This window comes from Porcisia hertigi, chromosome 21, assembly GCF_017918235.1.
Source record: "Porcisia hertigi strain C119 chromosome 21, whole genome shotgun sequence".
Classification (NCBI taxonomy): domain Eukaryota; phylum Euglenozoa; class Kinetoplastea; order Trypanosomatida; family Trypanosomatidae; genus Porcisia; species Porcisia hertigi.
This window is the reverse complement of record NC_090580.1, coordinates 91,227-105,759: the sequence shown is the minus strand read 5'-3', so window position 1 is coordinate 105,759 and position 14,533 is coordinate 91,227. Positions and strand designations below refer to the sequence as shown.

Sequence of the window (14,533 nt, the reverse complement as noted above, 5' to 3'; positions counted from 1 at the left end):
ATCACTGCATATTGTCGCCTATGCGTACGCCATCTCTCTCTTCAGCAGTGGATGCGCTTACACGCAACAAACGTACGCGCTCGCACTGCACAGACGAGTGCAGTACAGGTATACCACGTAGCCAAAAGACTGATGGAGGGAGAACTTGTTTACTGTGCATGCGTGCATGCGTGTGTGTGTGTGTGTGTCTGTGCTGTTTTTTTTTTTTTTTGAGTGAATTGACAGAGCTGCAGGGGGTGCATATTCGAGGCAGACAAAAACAAACGAAGGGAGTTACAAGCAAAGGTACACATGTAGGGACATACATGCATATATACTTGGATGCATGCACGCCCTATTTAACGGATTGATAGGAGGAGGGGGGGTGAGGGGAAAGAGTAGGCTGGAGGAGGAGGCACGCAATGAGAGCAGTCCTATACACACACACACACAGCACCGCCACATCTTTATCAAGGCGACCGTGAGGGAAGTCTAAATGCCGGAACCGCCCCCAACCGGATCTCCCCCGCCGATGATGGCACCACTCCGGGCGGTTGCGCTCGCTTTTTCTGCCAGGGCCACCGCGCCACTCGCTGGCGTCGTCGTGGTCAACACCCCGGTGCTACCGGCAATACATCGAAGTAGCGCTGACCTGCCGCCCATGTCAGGACTTGCTCCTTCGCCCAGGGGAGCCATCTGCCGCTTTCCTTCCGGGTCCGCGTGCCACTGTGGCACGGTCGGCCATGAAGAGGAGGGTGGCGCACTCATGTATGGCTCGCTCGGCGATGTTACGCAACTGCCGTCGCCGTACTCTCCGGTGCACCACTCATCCATCAACTCATCCTCTTTGCCCGTCCGCCGGTGACGCGCCAGCATGCGTTGGCGCAGTCGGTGATGCAGTGGACTGAGTTGCGTGTCCTGGCGAAGGCGCTTCCGACGGTTCTCGGGGAGTTGCAGCAGCCCATGGCTGTATTCGTGCAGGAAGGCAAAGAGAGCCGGTAGTGGAACACTATCGATGTCCTTCTTGGCGCCATGCGACATCCATGTCGACGCCGAGCCCGGTCTCGCTTGTTGCTGCTGCTGCTGCTGCTGCTGTTTTACGTTCGCCACGTACTGCTGGCAAAAATCGCGGATGTCCGCGGCAGCCGTGGAGCGCAGCATCGCCTGCTCGTGCACGAGTTCACCACAGCGGCGTTGCTGCAGCTCCACTTCATCGCGGAGGCCTTGAATGATGTGTTCGTACTCGGCCTCCGTCTGCGCCAGCTGGCTACGCCAGTACTGCTCGGAGTTGGTCGACATGATGGGCGTTCGTTTGCGTTGGGCTCCCGAGAAATCACAAAGACAATAAAGAAAAGGCCCGCGTACAGATATGTATGTGGCAACACACACACACACACACACAGTGAGTCAGAGAAACTCAGTCACCGCACCTTAGTTGTCCTTCTTGCGTTTGTCTGTGTTTGTGTGCGTCCGTGTCCGTGTGGGTTTCAAAGCGCGGGGGTCTACTTTTTCTTTTTTTGAAAAAATATCTCCTGCCCCCCTTTTTTACGTTTTTTTTTTCACGTGTGGGTTTTCAAGGGGAGGCAAGAGCGGTGGCGCACGATGTGTTCGTGGTGAGCACAAAGAACTGAGGAGGAGGTTCGGCAGGATATGAAAAAGAGGAGAGGTGATCCGAAAGAGAGAAGGACGGTAAGCGGCAAGGGGCATTACGCACACCCCATTCAAGACGGTGTGCGTTTGGTAGTGGTGGGGAAGAGGGGGTCGGCGTGTGTGTGGTGACTGGAGAGGGGGTGTGTGCAAGGGCCGCTGAGCTCTGTCCCTCTCTCTCTCCTTCTTCACCCCATTGTCGTGTCCTCCTTCTCTGGCGTCCTGTTTTTTTTTCCTTTTTAAAAGTTCTGCGATGGAGGGTTGATTCCGAGCATATAAGCAAACGAACCGCCGAGGGACCATACAGACGTACAGTCGAGGCCAGGCGTCGATAGAGCCCCCCCCCCCTTTGTGTGGAGGGGGTGAGGAGATACACGTGTGACACACACACACACACACACACAGAACGAAGGGGTGATCCCCTCTTCCGCTCTCAGACTTTAGATGACACCTCGAGATTCTCCAAGCTGTGCACCAGTTGGTCTAGTTGCGCCACTTCCACCCGCAACGCCTCGTACGCCTGGAGATCAAATTGTCGGTCCTTGTAAAGCCTCTCAGACTTGGCAGACTGAAGAAAGCGGCGCAGAGCATCGTAGCCAAACTCGTGCTGCATAGCGCCGTACCACGCGATGGCGATCCACGTGGCGCTGTACCCCAAGAGATACGTGATGGGCTCGACGAAGCTCCAGTCGAAGTGGATGTAAGTCCAATCGAAGAGCACGGCCACCTGGAGCACGAGAAAAACAAACAGTTGTCTCATAAAGGCATCTGGATAGCGACAGGCGATCTCATCGCACTCTGCTTTGACGCGCTCCATCGCATCCAGTTGTTGGCGCTTCGCAGAGAGGGTCTTCTTCAAGTGCTCATCACACGCCGCACACAACTGGGAGACACTCATGGGCATGTCGAGAGAGGGAGAGAGAACGGAGGCGGTGTTCGAGGTGCCGCTCGCTACTGTCGCGGTAGTCAGGAAGCGCGAAGACACATTTGTGGTCGCACCCAGCGCGTTTGTGTGTTTCAACGTGGTTCCTTTCGCCAGGGCCGACCAGCGGGTGAAGTACCGTGGCGGTGCAGCAGCTGGTGCACACAACGGCAGAAAGCCTCGATGGCGAAGGAGTGTGAGAGGCAACATGGCTTTTCCGAGGGTGCAACGTGTGAGTGTGTGTGTTTATGCTTGCCTATGTGCTAGAACGAAGGCAGTTGAGAGCAACGAGGCGTCTCCCACTTTGTCTTCGAGGCGTTCTTTCTCTCCACACACACACACACACACACACACATCCAGAGTCACGAAAAAAAAAACGATTGGTATGTGCGGTTGTGAGGGAGCTACAAGTAGGGAAGGGAGGGGGGAGGGGGTGGGAGAGAGAGAAGGGCGGGGCGTGATAGAGATATGCGGAGTAAAGAAAATATCCACACACACATGCTGTGCGCATCGAAGCAATGTAGCATGTTTTGCAGATGAGTGCGTAGACAAGAGGGGTGGCGAGGCGGTAAAGGGGGGTGGGGGAGGACGACGGTGTGCTGAACGAGACCGTGACCTTCGTGGGCATCACTACCGAGTGCAACCCTCATCCCTCCCCCTAATCGAGCGATACGCGCACGACTAATGTCCGACACCGTTCGGTAGCAGGGGTGCAAGGAGGAAGATTAACACGCGTTTTAAGTCACTTTTGTGCGCCACTGGACTCTGTACGCAGTCCCGCCTCCCCTCCCTCCCCCTCCCGTGTTACGACTACTCTTTGTGGCCTGCGAAGCAGACACGTGTGCGTGTAAGGGGGAGGGGGAGCAGCATAGTGATGGACTGTGCCCACGGCATTGCATTTGAACAATGTTTGGCTAAGATGTTGATAAGTGGGTGAGAGGAAGAGGTGGGGAGAGAGGAGAGGGAGGAAAAGAGCGGGAGGGGAGGGGAGGGGGGGGCATGGCGAGGTGCTGGATGACTAGGGACGTAAAGCGGTAGTGTGTGTGTGTGTGTGTGTGTGTGGGCGGGAGGGGGAGGAGACAGGGGGAGACGAGGCGTCAGAGACTCGCTCCGCCACCGCGACCGCCCCTCTTTCCCGTTTGCGGAGGTGCCCCCTCTCATTATCCACACACGCCCCAAGAGGCACAACCATTTCCTTCACCTTTTTTTTTCGATTTGCTTCGCCTCCCTCCCTCCCTCGTTTCCCATCCTGCCATCTCCACTACTGCGGGGGACGGCCTACCTCAGTCCTATCCCTCCTCCTCCTCCTCTTCTCCCCTCTCGACCTTCGCGTTGATCCACCAGGCCGACTACCAAAGTCCTAAAAAAGCTAAGTGAAAACTTATATTCTACTGCACATGCATGCACGTGCGCAATCACACAGACAGGGTTGGGGGGCTTCATACGTTTCCGTTCGCCTGTGCACACCTGACCTCCCCTGCCGTACTCCCCATGGTTAAGCTCTGTTTAGCGCCGCCACTGTGGGGAATGCGAAGGTGTCACCTGTTGCGTAGGACGCCGGCTTCTGCGCAAGTATTTTCTTCAACGCCTCCTCGACGTCCGCTTTCGTGACACCCATGATCGCCTGCGCGAGCTCTTCCACCGAGTTGCGGGACGTCGCGAGGAAGTCGCAGTAGTCGCGCCCCATCTCCACCTGCTCGTTCAGCATGCGCGTGTGCGCGCAGAGAACCGCACGTTTTACAGCTGTCCCATCGACAGCTGTCGGGAAGGCACTGGAGGCGACCTGGAGAAGCTTCTCCACATCCGCCGGGGCACCGCGTACAGTGTAGCCGATCAGGCCAGCAGACGAGTATGGGCGGTAAAAGACCTGTGCGCCGTAGTACTGCGATTGAGCACGACAGCCATGCGCAGCGCGCATGGCCTCGTCGTAGATCTCGCGCGTAACCAGCGCCGTCGCGTACTGCTTGACCCCCTCGTCACGGCCGTAGACCGGCACACCAACGGCGCCGATCACCTCCGGCTGCATGTCGGGCATTGTGCCCATGGCAGCGCCGCGGCCCTCGTACTCGACGTTCTGCCGGCCCGGGTAGAATTGCGCGGCCTCGTTACTGTGAGACAACTTCGGTGCGGCGGCACGCGCGTGGTGGGGGGCCTCGGCCGAGTGCTTATACGGCAGTTTCTCATAGGCGGCTATCAGGGCGTCGTGAGGCACGTTCACGCCAGCCACAACGATGCGACTTGGCTGGAAGTTCGCGGCCCAGTGATCCAGCAGCACTTTGTGACTGCAGCGGTCGTTGGCGATGCGGGGTACCATGCGCGGCGCGCCGAGCGGCTCCTTGTAGAAGGCCACCGTCTCCAACTGGTCGATTGCGTAGTCGCGGGGATTCTGCCAGCGTGTCTCCTCAAGTTGGTTGTCCATCGTGTCACGGAAGCGCTCAATATCGCTCTCGTGGAAGCGTGGCGCGACAATGCCGGTGGCGATCATTTCGAACGGTTTCTCCCACATGTCACGGCGGCCCTCCGCCTTCCAGCTCAGATAGCGCTTGCACACTTCCCCGTGGCCGTACGCGTTGCCAGTGGAGCGCATTGTGCGGTCGATCTGGAAGAGGGAGCTGTCCATGTTAGAGGTCTGCAGCGCAAATCGCATGACGTAGCTTAGGCCAGGGGTGGCGATGGGGTCGTACTTTGGCCCCGCATCCGCGTACACGCCAATGGATGTAACCGGCCCCTCCAGATCGTGTGACACTACACGCACACCGTTGGTTAGCTTTGTGGATTGCACTGTGCCGGGCTTGCGTGCCGTGGCAGCAGGTGGGATCTTTGTACCGAATACATTCTTCAGCGAGGGCTGGCCGAACTGGTACTCATAGATGCTTCGGCGAGATGTCGCGCGCAGCATGATGGAGGTTTGTGGTTATAAGTTGTGTTGAAGGAAACCAATGGGCACACACGTGTACGCCACACGGACACACCAGCCAAAGAGGGATTAACAACGAAGCACCTATTGAAAAAAAGACTTCGTAAAGGTTATTGATGCATCAGCACACCGATTTGCAAGTGAGTGAGTGTGTGTGTGCGCCCGTGCGGGGACAATTTGGGGTGCGGTGATCGCGTGTGGAAAGGGGGGAGGGGGAGGGGGGAGGGTTATACATAGAGCGAGAGAGAGAGGCAGGTTCTGATGTTCAGCGACGCACCCTTAACGTCTGCAATCGTGCGGAAAAAAAGGGAATCTGGAGAGAGGGCGATCGTAAAAAACAAAGTCACACAGGGGCTCTGCGCCCAGTCTTTCCCTCCGCCAGTGTTGTTGGTCACGCGATACAGAGATCAGCACCGATGTGTACGGGTTACGACACAAACCACCAAATTGGGCCGGTGCGCACGTCCTCTCCCCGACGCCCAGCTGCGCGTTCCAATACACCCGGACAAAAGCCACACAAATTTTGTTGCTCCTCTTTGCACTCTACAGGGGGAGCTCCTCCTCTTCTCCAGCGTGCGCGTAGCGCTCTGTGTGACTATCGCTGCTGTAGTGCAACGAGCGTAACACTGGCGACTGCGAGGTAGTTGCCAATGAGGGCGTTGCAGCAGGCCTACAGAACTCTCCTGGTGCTGGTGCTGGTGGTGGTGGAGGCGCCGGCGTTGCGGATGACTTCGGAGACTGCGTGGAAACTGAGGGTTTTAGGGCGGATGTAGCTGGGCCGGTGGGAACGACCCTTGACGCGGCGGTGGGCGACTGGGGCGGGTCTTCCTTCACGGGATGGCACATCTCCTGCTGGGGATGCTGAATGCTAACAGCGAGGGTGCTGTTCTCCGGCTGCGGCGGTGGCAGCGAGAGGTCGTTTGCGTTCTCGCCTGGGAATACTACTGTCACGGCGGGAGGCATCGGTACCACGGTGGCGGCCATAGCAGTGCCACCGCTACTCATGTGCGCGGTCTCCAGTGCCGCTCGTCCGCTACGCACAGCAGCCTCGACGACTCGGTCGAGCACTGCAGAGGAGAGGGGCACCTTCGCTTCGTACTTGTCGTACGCACAGGTGCAGATCTCGTCCAAAAGCCGCTGCACGTCGTGCATATCTTCCTCTGACCATTCTTTGCGCCACTGCCGGGGCGCTGACCCCTTTGCGGGCGAGGCAAGGGCGTAGAGGACAAAGGTACAGCTCACCTGCAGCTGCTGGAACTGGGCCTGGGTGTAGGTGGCTTCGTCGCGCACGCGATCGAGGATGCCTTTCAGCAAGTAGCGTACGACGCACGCCATCAGCACTGACGGCGGCCCGGCCACCGGCTCCGTGCGCAGCCACGTATCCGCGTTGGCGAAGATGTGATTGACGCTCACCTGCAGTGTGGTCATCACCTGACGCGTATAGGAAACTGCCAGCTTGTCATCACTGCTGCCTCCGCGCCGATGAGCAGCGGGGCCACCGCCGCCGCCGGCACGGTGGTCACTGCGGGTGCCAGTGCTGCTTCCTCCACCGGCGCCAGTGCCGTACGCGCTGATGCTGCTACTTCCGCCTCCACGGTGGATGTTGCCGCCACCGAAGCCGCTCTTGTCTCGGCGACGAGTCGGCGGAGACGATGCCCCGCCTCCCGTTGTTGCGGCGGCGGCCGCCGCCGCCGCGCTCGCTGCCGTCACGGGCGGCAGCGCCTTAAGAACGTCGTACACGGCAGTCCACTGGGGCAGCAACAGGAGCAGCACCTCCGGCACTGTCGGTCCCGTCGCCGTCGTGCTGTCATGTTCGCTGTTGCCACTGAATGCCTTGTATACGTGCTTCACTTCCAACTGGCCCAGGAAGACAATCCCGCGATGCTGAAGCTGCTGCGCCGTCTGCTCTAGTCCTGTCGTGATGGGCGTCAGCATATCAGCGGGCACGCTCTCTCCATCGACCAGGGTGGTGAGTAGTGACGTGGAGACGCACTGTGCCAGCGAGGCGTAGAGGAAGCGAGTGAGAACAAAGGCCAACTCGTGGGTCTGCTCCTCGTCAACCGTCGGGGGCGTACCACCAAGGAGACTGGCGTTCGATATGGGAAGCGGCGAATGCGTCTTCAGTAGTTCAGGCTCCGGGCCTTGCAGCACCTTCTCTTGTACCTGCTCCCAGCACTGACGCACCACACTACACAGCACCTCGTGGACCTTTCGTGTATACAGATGCACGGCGTCGTGGGCAGCGGGGGCGGCCGCGTCACTTTCCTCATCAGCGCCAGACGGCATGGCGGGGAGGTAGATCTCCGCCAGTGTCTTGACGGCCGTGACGAATTGCTTCAGCAGCCGAGCGAGATGCGTCGTGGCGGCCCGCAGGGCTTCCGCGCTTGCTTTGGGGTTGCGGAGCGCTGATGTGCCATCCATCGCAATCGCGTTCAGGTGCGACATCGCGAAGTCTGCCAGCGACTGGGAAATGGGCTGGAGCACTTCAAAGAGGACCGGCTGGATCGACTTGGCGACGAGAGCAGCTGCGGGGCCGTTGTCACCGCTGCTGTCCACCTCTACATCCAACAGGGCGTACACGCGCTCTGCGTTGACGGCAAGCATCGCACAAGCATTCTTGAGCTGCGCCAGCGGCTCACGGAGGTTGACCTCTGCCAGCGACGCCTTCCGCTTTGCCATGTCGGAGGTCTGGAGGTCGTCTGGAACGATGAGGGCCGCCTTGAGGCTGCGCAGCGCAGCCGCCACGTTTGCTTGGAAGCTCGCTGTAACGCTCATCATCAAGGTCTGCAATACCGTCTCCTCGAAGGGCGCCTGATCGGTCATGTCATCTGACCCAAAGAGCGACGTGGCGCGAAGGAGGCGCAGGTTCTCTACGTAGCTCCGAATACGGTCCATCGAATCAGGGTCGTCAAGTGGGTAGGAGCACATGCGTTGTTCGATTGTGGAGTAAAGTTCCCTGGCGAGCTGACTGCAGTTTTGCTGCACCTGGGTGATGCTTGCAATCGACTTGTGCTTTGACAGGAAACCGTTGCCGGCCACCCAGTACTTGACGCAGACGTTGTACTCCTCCTTGTCCATAAGCCGGCGCATCGTGGTGGGGAGGCTGGTCAGGAACTGCACTTTCTTGAGCATGCGATTCGCGGTGATGGTGTTCTCGATGTGTTCGCGGTGTACCTGCAGCTGCTGGGTGATCTGGCTTGATATTTTATCGATCGTGTTGACGTTCTTGGAAAGGGTCTGCAACTTCGCGTCCATCTCCACCACGTTGTCCTTCATCTCCCGGATCGTCTCTGTGGCAGAGATGAATCGGGCATAGTTGCGATAAACGAGTTCCTGCAGCTCTCCATCCAGGCGGCGTACGCGGCGCAGCAACGCCGTGTCCGTCTCGACTAGCCCTTTGAGACTCTCCCGCTTCAGCAGGTCGGTGGTGTAACGGTTGACATTGAAGTGCTCCGAGTCGAGGTCGAGCTCAGGTGGCACGTTGGGGTTTCCCTGCGTCGACGACTGGGATGCCTGTCGCGTTGTGGAAGCGTTTGGGTCGCCATAGAACGCTTTCATCTGGTCCCGCAGGTGCTGCCGACGTTCAGCGGCATTCCTGGGATGCATCGACATGATGCTCTTGGGGAGTGCAAGGAGTCGAGCTGACGACAAAATATGTGTGAAAAGCAACAAGCTATGCTACGGTGTATGTATGTGTGCCCGATAACACACTCGTGGGCACTAAACAGATATATGAATGCAGCGAGATGCAAACAGGGGGGAGGGAGGAGGGGGCGCTGGCAGACGACACGCGCCGAGGAATGTAGGCGCTGTCTGTGTACGGCGCGACTTTAGGGAAAAGGGTTACGAAGAGAGAAGGTCCAGTAGCAGGGGGATGAGGGGGATGGGGGAACTCTCCCCCACCCTTTCTGCGGTACATCGCACCATACCACCCACGTATACAAACTCAGCAAGGCCGCCCAACGCGGTTTGTGTGCGTGCGCATGTTTTCGCTTCACACCTGCGAGCGCTTTTTTTCTTCTTTTGGTTTTGTGCGCGTCCCATGTGGGGGGAGGGGGGGAGGGGAGGGGATCTCGTGGTCTTCTACACAGAAGCCCTCCCCCTCCCCCTCCACCTCCCTCTCCTCCGCCCCCCCCCCACACACACCTCGTTGGGTGAAGCCACAACCACGTCTCCCCCCCCTCTCCTTCCCTCCCACTTCTTTTACTTGAGCGTGAGTGCCGTGTCAGGGTCATGCCGTGGAGGAACCAGGTTCATTCGGGCTCTTTTTTGCTTCCACCCTCATTCGTCGATGGGGAAGAAAGCGCTGACGCTACGAGTGGCAACAACGTCTTGGTGCCGACCCGGATCGTTGTTGTCTGGCACACCTGAGCCGTATCTTGCGGGCGTAGGGGAAAGGGTAAGGGTGGAGGGAGATGTCCTGGTGCGGGTGCGCCTCCGACAACGATACCAGGTGCGATGTGCTGCGCCATCAGCGGTGTCGCGGACCCCTCGCCAGCGATCTTATGCTGTAATCGATGCACCTCGCGACTACGCGCCAGCTCCACCTCTCGGTTTATCTCCGCTACCCAGACGTTCTCTACGTGCGCGACGAGGTCGTAATACGATTGAAATGCATCTATGTGACGGGCGCTGCGTAGGTGCGTCATCCAAGTCTTGTGTCGAGACGATATGAACAAATCGCAGTAGTCACAGTAGTAGAGTCGCTCGTCCTTCTCGTTGTGCCGGCGTTGGTATTGCTGAAGCTTGCGGCGTTGCTCGGGGGTCTTCTTGGCCAGGCGGCGGCGCTGTCGGATGCGCTTCATCTCCGCCTCGGACGGCTGACCAGCGGAGAATGCATCGTCGCCGTTGCCATTCTGGTGGTAGCGTTGGTTAATGCCGGCGGTGGTGCTGGGCGCTGTTGCAGTTGATGGATCCATGACCGTAGACTTGTGTCTACCGAAGCCAGCGTGTGTGAACGATGAACGTGGCGTTCCAGGTCAAAAGGAATTGTGCCTTCCTCGTTTATTAGATACGTGTATCTGCTTCTCAATAGATCTCCACTTCGACATGAACACAATCCAGGTGGATATACTGTGCGTAATAAAATACACACGCAGTCACAACTCACCTGCGCCTGCTGCTGCACCACGACCAGGTTTCTGGTTCGGTTCCAAGAAGAAAAGGGGAAGAGAAAGAGAGAAGGTTGAGGGGGGGGGGGAGGGGGGGGGGGGCAACTAAAAACAACAAGGGCTTGCCGCCAATCATGATGAGGATGAGATGCGTAACGAGCGGAGAAAAGAGAGTGAAGCATTGGAGAAAGAGAGAAAGGCGTGCACGCAACTAAATTAGTTGTTTCCATGCCCGAGTCCGTGCTTGTGTGCGCTAATGGACTCATTAGACCGTCTTGCCACTTTCTTTTCGCCTGCACGTGTGTATGTGAGTGTGCTTGCCGTCTCTCTACTTCGAAGACATGAAAGGGGTAGCGTGCACAGTGGAGGGGGGGTAGTGGAGTGGGGTTTCGCGGAAACAGTTGACGTGCAGACTTTGGGGGGGGGGGCACGGGTGCGACGCGGAGCACGAGAATACTGCGCCACCGTCCTCTCCCCTGCCTAGCCCTCTCCCTTCCACACCACTCCACTCCACTCCACCCCGCCTGCCCGCACGCCGGAGTTCTCTGTTTACCATCAGCGCGGGTGATATTTCCTTTTTCTTCGATGAAAACATGTCTCCATGGAAAACGTCACACTCCACACACCCCGACAACCCCCCCCCCCGGCCTGGCCTGTGCGCTTGTGCCTGTGTTCACGGGCCCCATGGCGCCGTGCGACAACAGCGGCGGCCCTGCGCAGTACAGCAGCGCCGGCTCAGTCGCCCGAGGCGCGGCCTCTGCCCTCAACGCCTCTACTCACTGCAGTGTCGCTGGTCGCCTCACAGCCGCTCGCATCATGCCGGTCCACCCTCGCGGTGTATTTCTCAGGTGTGGGCTGGGCTGGGCAGGGGTGCTCGCTGTGGCCGGCCGCTCCGAGGCACCGCCGTCGACATTGGCAGCGGTACATCGCTCTGGCCATTCGCATGAGGATGGGTTGTGTGCGCGTGTGAGGTGGGGAGGGGGTAGGAAGAGGATGGTTGCATGGCCTCCCCCGAGAGATTTGCAGTGGGCTCGCCCCCCCTCTTCCTCTTCCCTTTCCACTGTCACCTGAGACGTGCGCGGGTGGTCAAAACCAACAGGTCTGCGTGTCATTCAGGGGATCGCATGGCGACGATGCGCTGAGTGAAGAGCACCATAACCTTACTAGACGGGTGAAACACCGCCATCGCAGTCATCATCGACACCAGCACCACTACGGCACTGCACAGCGTTATAGCACGATTTGGGTTGTAAGGGCGGTCCTCGCTCCATAAAAACTGTAGCTCAATGTCCGGCTTCACCGCCGGTGAGTACTGCACCGCCATGGAGAAGGACGTCATTTTTTGCACCTCACCTGTGCGGTAGCCGAAGAAGAAGATGATGCGTGAGAGGTACTGCACCTCCTCCTCCGCGGCTGCAGCGGCTTTGTCGTCCATGTCCTCAGCGACTTCCTTGTTGCGCTGGCGTTCCGCCTCGGCGTCTGCGGCTGGCCCAGCCTGCATCTCCGTCATCCGCCCAGACAGAAAGATTTGAAGCGCATTCATGTACTTCCTGCGGGCCGCCAGGGGAAGCCATGTAGATTCCTTTGCCAGCCCACTGCCGACACTGAAGCGAAGCGCCAAGTCGCTCTGCTGCAGCGTCTTGTCCTCCTGCAGGCTCTGACCAGCCGCACGCAGCGTGCTGTTTGCACCCACTGTGACTGCTTTGTTGATGCCGAAGCGTGGGGAAGACTCTGGTGGCAGCAAGCGCACAACCTGGTGTGCGTGCTGACCTTTGGGGGGCAGCTCAAGATCCTTTGGCTGGAGGATCTTTGCGTCTGCGTCGTCCGCATTCATCTCCTCTTCCACTTCCCGCTGGTGATCACCGGTCACGGAGATGAAGCCGTACTGGATCTGCCGCTTCAAGCGCATGTACATGGTCAGCGACACAAGGTCGCCGAGGTGAGGGACGACGGCCGGTTTGGTGGTTGAGGCACCTTTGGGTGTCAGCATCGCCGCAGATGCTGAACTCGGTAGGATGCAGAGCGCGAGAAAAAGCATAATGACGAAGGCAGGTACGGCACGAACAGCAGACCCACCACGGCTACGGCATCCCTGCCGTGGCTCTCTTGCGCGATATTTAGATAGCGCCATCGCATATACGTCCCGAGTCAAATTTATTGTGGGAGCGCACACACACACGCGCGTGTGTGTCCGAAGGCGATAGAGCACACAGAGGGAGGGAGGGGGGCGGAGGGAGAGGGAGGCGGTATAGGATCTTACGTAGCTGACAGCCGTGTAGAGCACTACCCCTGCAGCACCGGGTGAAGGGATAGGGGTGAAGGGGAGGGGGAAGGGGTGAAGGGAAAGGGGGAGAGGGGTGAAGGGGAGGGGTGCTCAGGGAAAGCATGGACCATGGTGACCGCAACCGTCAGACGCAATCATGAAGCACAAAACTGTGCGCAGGGTAATGAGCGCACCCCTGCAATGGCGTAAGTTTTTACATGTGCCACCTTCCTAAATCCACATTCGTTGTTGAGACAACATGTGCGTGCATCGGCAATGCGTCGTGATGTACAGTTGTGACGAAGAAATGGAGGCGGAGGGAGTCCTGCACCTGGGCGAGGCCCCCCTCCCCTCCCCCAAGAAAAAAAGAGCTACCTGTTATGCAATGCATGCGGTAATGGGAAGGAGGGGGGGGGGCACCGCTACACGCGCACTGGGAGATGCAACCCGCGCGTGTGTATGTGTATGGGTTGTCATTCTTTCCTGTTGCCTTGGTCAAGGGGCGACGTCGACAGGGGCTTCCTTGCGGTGGTGGCACGCGTGTATGACGCACGCCGTGTCCCTGCTGGCGCAGGGGTGGGGGGTTGCGCCCTTGTCATCGAACCGGCTGCAGTGACCTTGGCGCCTTCGGCGCCACTCGCAGCGTGCGACGCACCGACCGTGGCCAGTGATGCGCGTCGAAGTAAACGGTAGGCACGCTGTACCGGCACAAAGGTTGTCGCGAGCAGCAGCACCTGCAACGGCAGGAGGCCGTTGGCGATGTTGTGGCCTGTGTGCAGCGCGGTCATCTTCTGCGCGTTCAACGTGAAGGGGCCTATGTTCACCGATTGTGTGTACACACCACCCTCGACATCAATCCAGTCGATGAAGGGGTAGTGGTGCACCGCAAGCCTGTTACACACGCCTTGCGCCGTGACATTTTCCGTGTATAGCAGACTCCCGAATATAATTGTAAAGCCCACTTCCAGTGCCATTTGGTACGTCGCAATAGCGAGCAGGTTATTCGAGAGCCAGCGGATTGGTTTGTACTTCATGTACTTGGCGCTAGGCTGCCACAAGGGCACATTGATCTTCGGCTTCACCCGGAACGGCGTCGACCCCACCGTGCCAGCGCGGAGGTTATTGTGTGGGCGAGATCCGGTGGCGGACCACGTGACTTTGCAGCGGCGTTGCCCATTCACCCCCCATCGTTCCCACGGCAGAGTGGAGAAGGCCATACAACTGATCGGCCGGGTTGCAATTCGGTGCCACATTACGTCGCTCTGCTTCGCGCAAGCGTGCCGTTCTTTTTCCTTGGTTGACTACCTATTGTATGTACACATATAGGTGCGTGTGCGTGAGTTCCCACAGGGGGGCAAACGGAGGCGGGGGTGGGGGGTGTGGGGGGGAGGAGGTGGAGAGACGTGGCGTCATATGCTGTGGATGGACAGCGGGTTCACAGTGGATTTGGAGATGGGAAAGTGGATGTGCACGCTCGTTGCGTACGACCAAGAGACTCTTATGGCGCCTTTTTTTTTTCGTCGTCACTTTTGGTTTATGTGTGCTGAGTTATTTTACTTTTTGTGGGATATACACACACATATAGATACATATGCATGCATACGTATATATATATATATATAATGTGTGTGTGTGTGTGGCAGGGGGGGGGAGGGGGAGGGGCAGTCCCGCGTGCTGCCTTAATCGCTTCAAAG

The 14,533-nt window shown here is 58.5% G+C and overlaps 7 protein-coding genes across 7 annotated transcripts; all 7 read right to left on the bottom strand.

The window, feature by feature from the left end:
- Positions 1-471: 471 nt before the first annotated feature.
- Positions 472-1,278, bottom strand: JKF63_05010 (uncharacterized protein; the record flags this gene model as incomplete). The annotated part of the gene is made up of 1 exon (XM_067900980.1): positions 472-1,278. The coding sequence occupies one exon, from the start codon at positions 1,276-1,278 to the stop codon at positions 472-474; it is 807 nt and encodes a 268-aa protein (XP_067757343.1).
- Positions 1,279-2,059: 781 nt separating this feature from the next.
- On the bottom strand, positions 2,060-2,758 carry JKF63_05009 (uncharacterized protein; the record flags this gene model as incomplete). Its single annotated transcript, XM_067900979.1, has 1 exon — positions 2,060-2,758. One exon carries the CDS (start codon positions 2,756-2,758, stop codon positions 2,060-2,062), a length of 699 nt encoding a protein of 232 aa, XP_067757342.1.
- A 1,285-nt stretch (positions 2,759-4,043) lies between these two features.
- JKF63_05008 (uncharacterized protein) lies at positions 4,044-5,447 on the bottom strand (the record flags this gene model as incomplete). The annotated part of the gene is made up of 1 exon (XM_067900978.1): positions 4,044-5,447. One exon carries the CDS (start codon positions 5,445-5,447, stop codon positions 4,044-4,046), a length of 1,404 nt encoding a protein of 467 aa, XP_067757341.1.
- Positions 5,448-6,008: 561 nt separating this feature from the next.
- JKF63_05007 (uncharacterized protein) lies at positions 6,009-9,077 on the bottom strand (the record flags this gene model as incomplete). The annotated part of the gene is made up of 1 exon (XM_067900977.1): positions 6,009-9,077. The coding sequence occupies one exon, from the start codon at positions 9,075-9,077 to the stop codon at positions 6,009-6,011; it is 3,069 nt and encodes a 1,022-aa protein (XP_067757340.1).
- A 641-nt stretch (positions 9,078-9,718) lies between these two features.
- Positions 9,719-10,384, bottom strand: JKF63_05006 (uncharacterized protein; the record flags this gene model as incomplete). The annotated part of the gene is made up of 1 exon (XM_067900976.1): positions 9,719-10,384. One exon carries the CDS (start codon positions 10,382-10,384, stop codon positions 9,719-9,721), a length of 666 nt encoding a protein of 221 aa, XP_067757339.1.
- A 1,300-nt stretch (positions 10,385-11,684) lies between these two features.
- JKF63_05005 (uncharacterized protein) lies at positions 11,685-12,566 on the bottom strand (the record flags this gene model as incomplete). Its single annotated transcript, XM_067900975.1, has 1 exon — positions 11,685-12,566. The coding sequence occupies one exon, from the start codon at positions 12,564-12,566 to the stop codon at positions 11,685-11,687; it is 882 nt and encodes a 293-aa protein (XP_067757338.1).
- Positions 12,567-13,312: 746 nt separating this feature from the next.
- JKF63_05004 (uncharacterized protein) lies at positions 13,313-14,092 on the bottom strand (the record flags this gene model as incomplete). Its single annotated transcript, XM_067900974.1, has 1 exon — positions 13,313-14,092. The coding sequence occupies one exon, from the start codon at positions 14,090-14,092 to the stop codon at positions 13,313-13,315; it is 780 nt and encodes a 259-aa protein (XP_067757337.1).
- Positions 14,093-14,533: the final 441 nt, after the last annotated feature.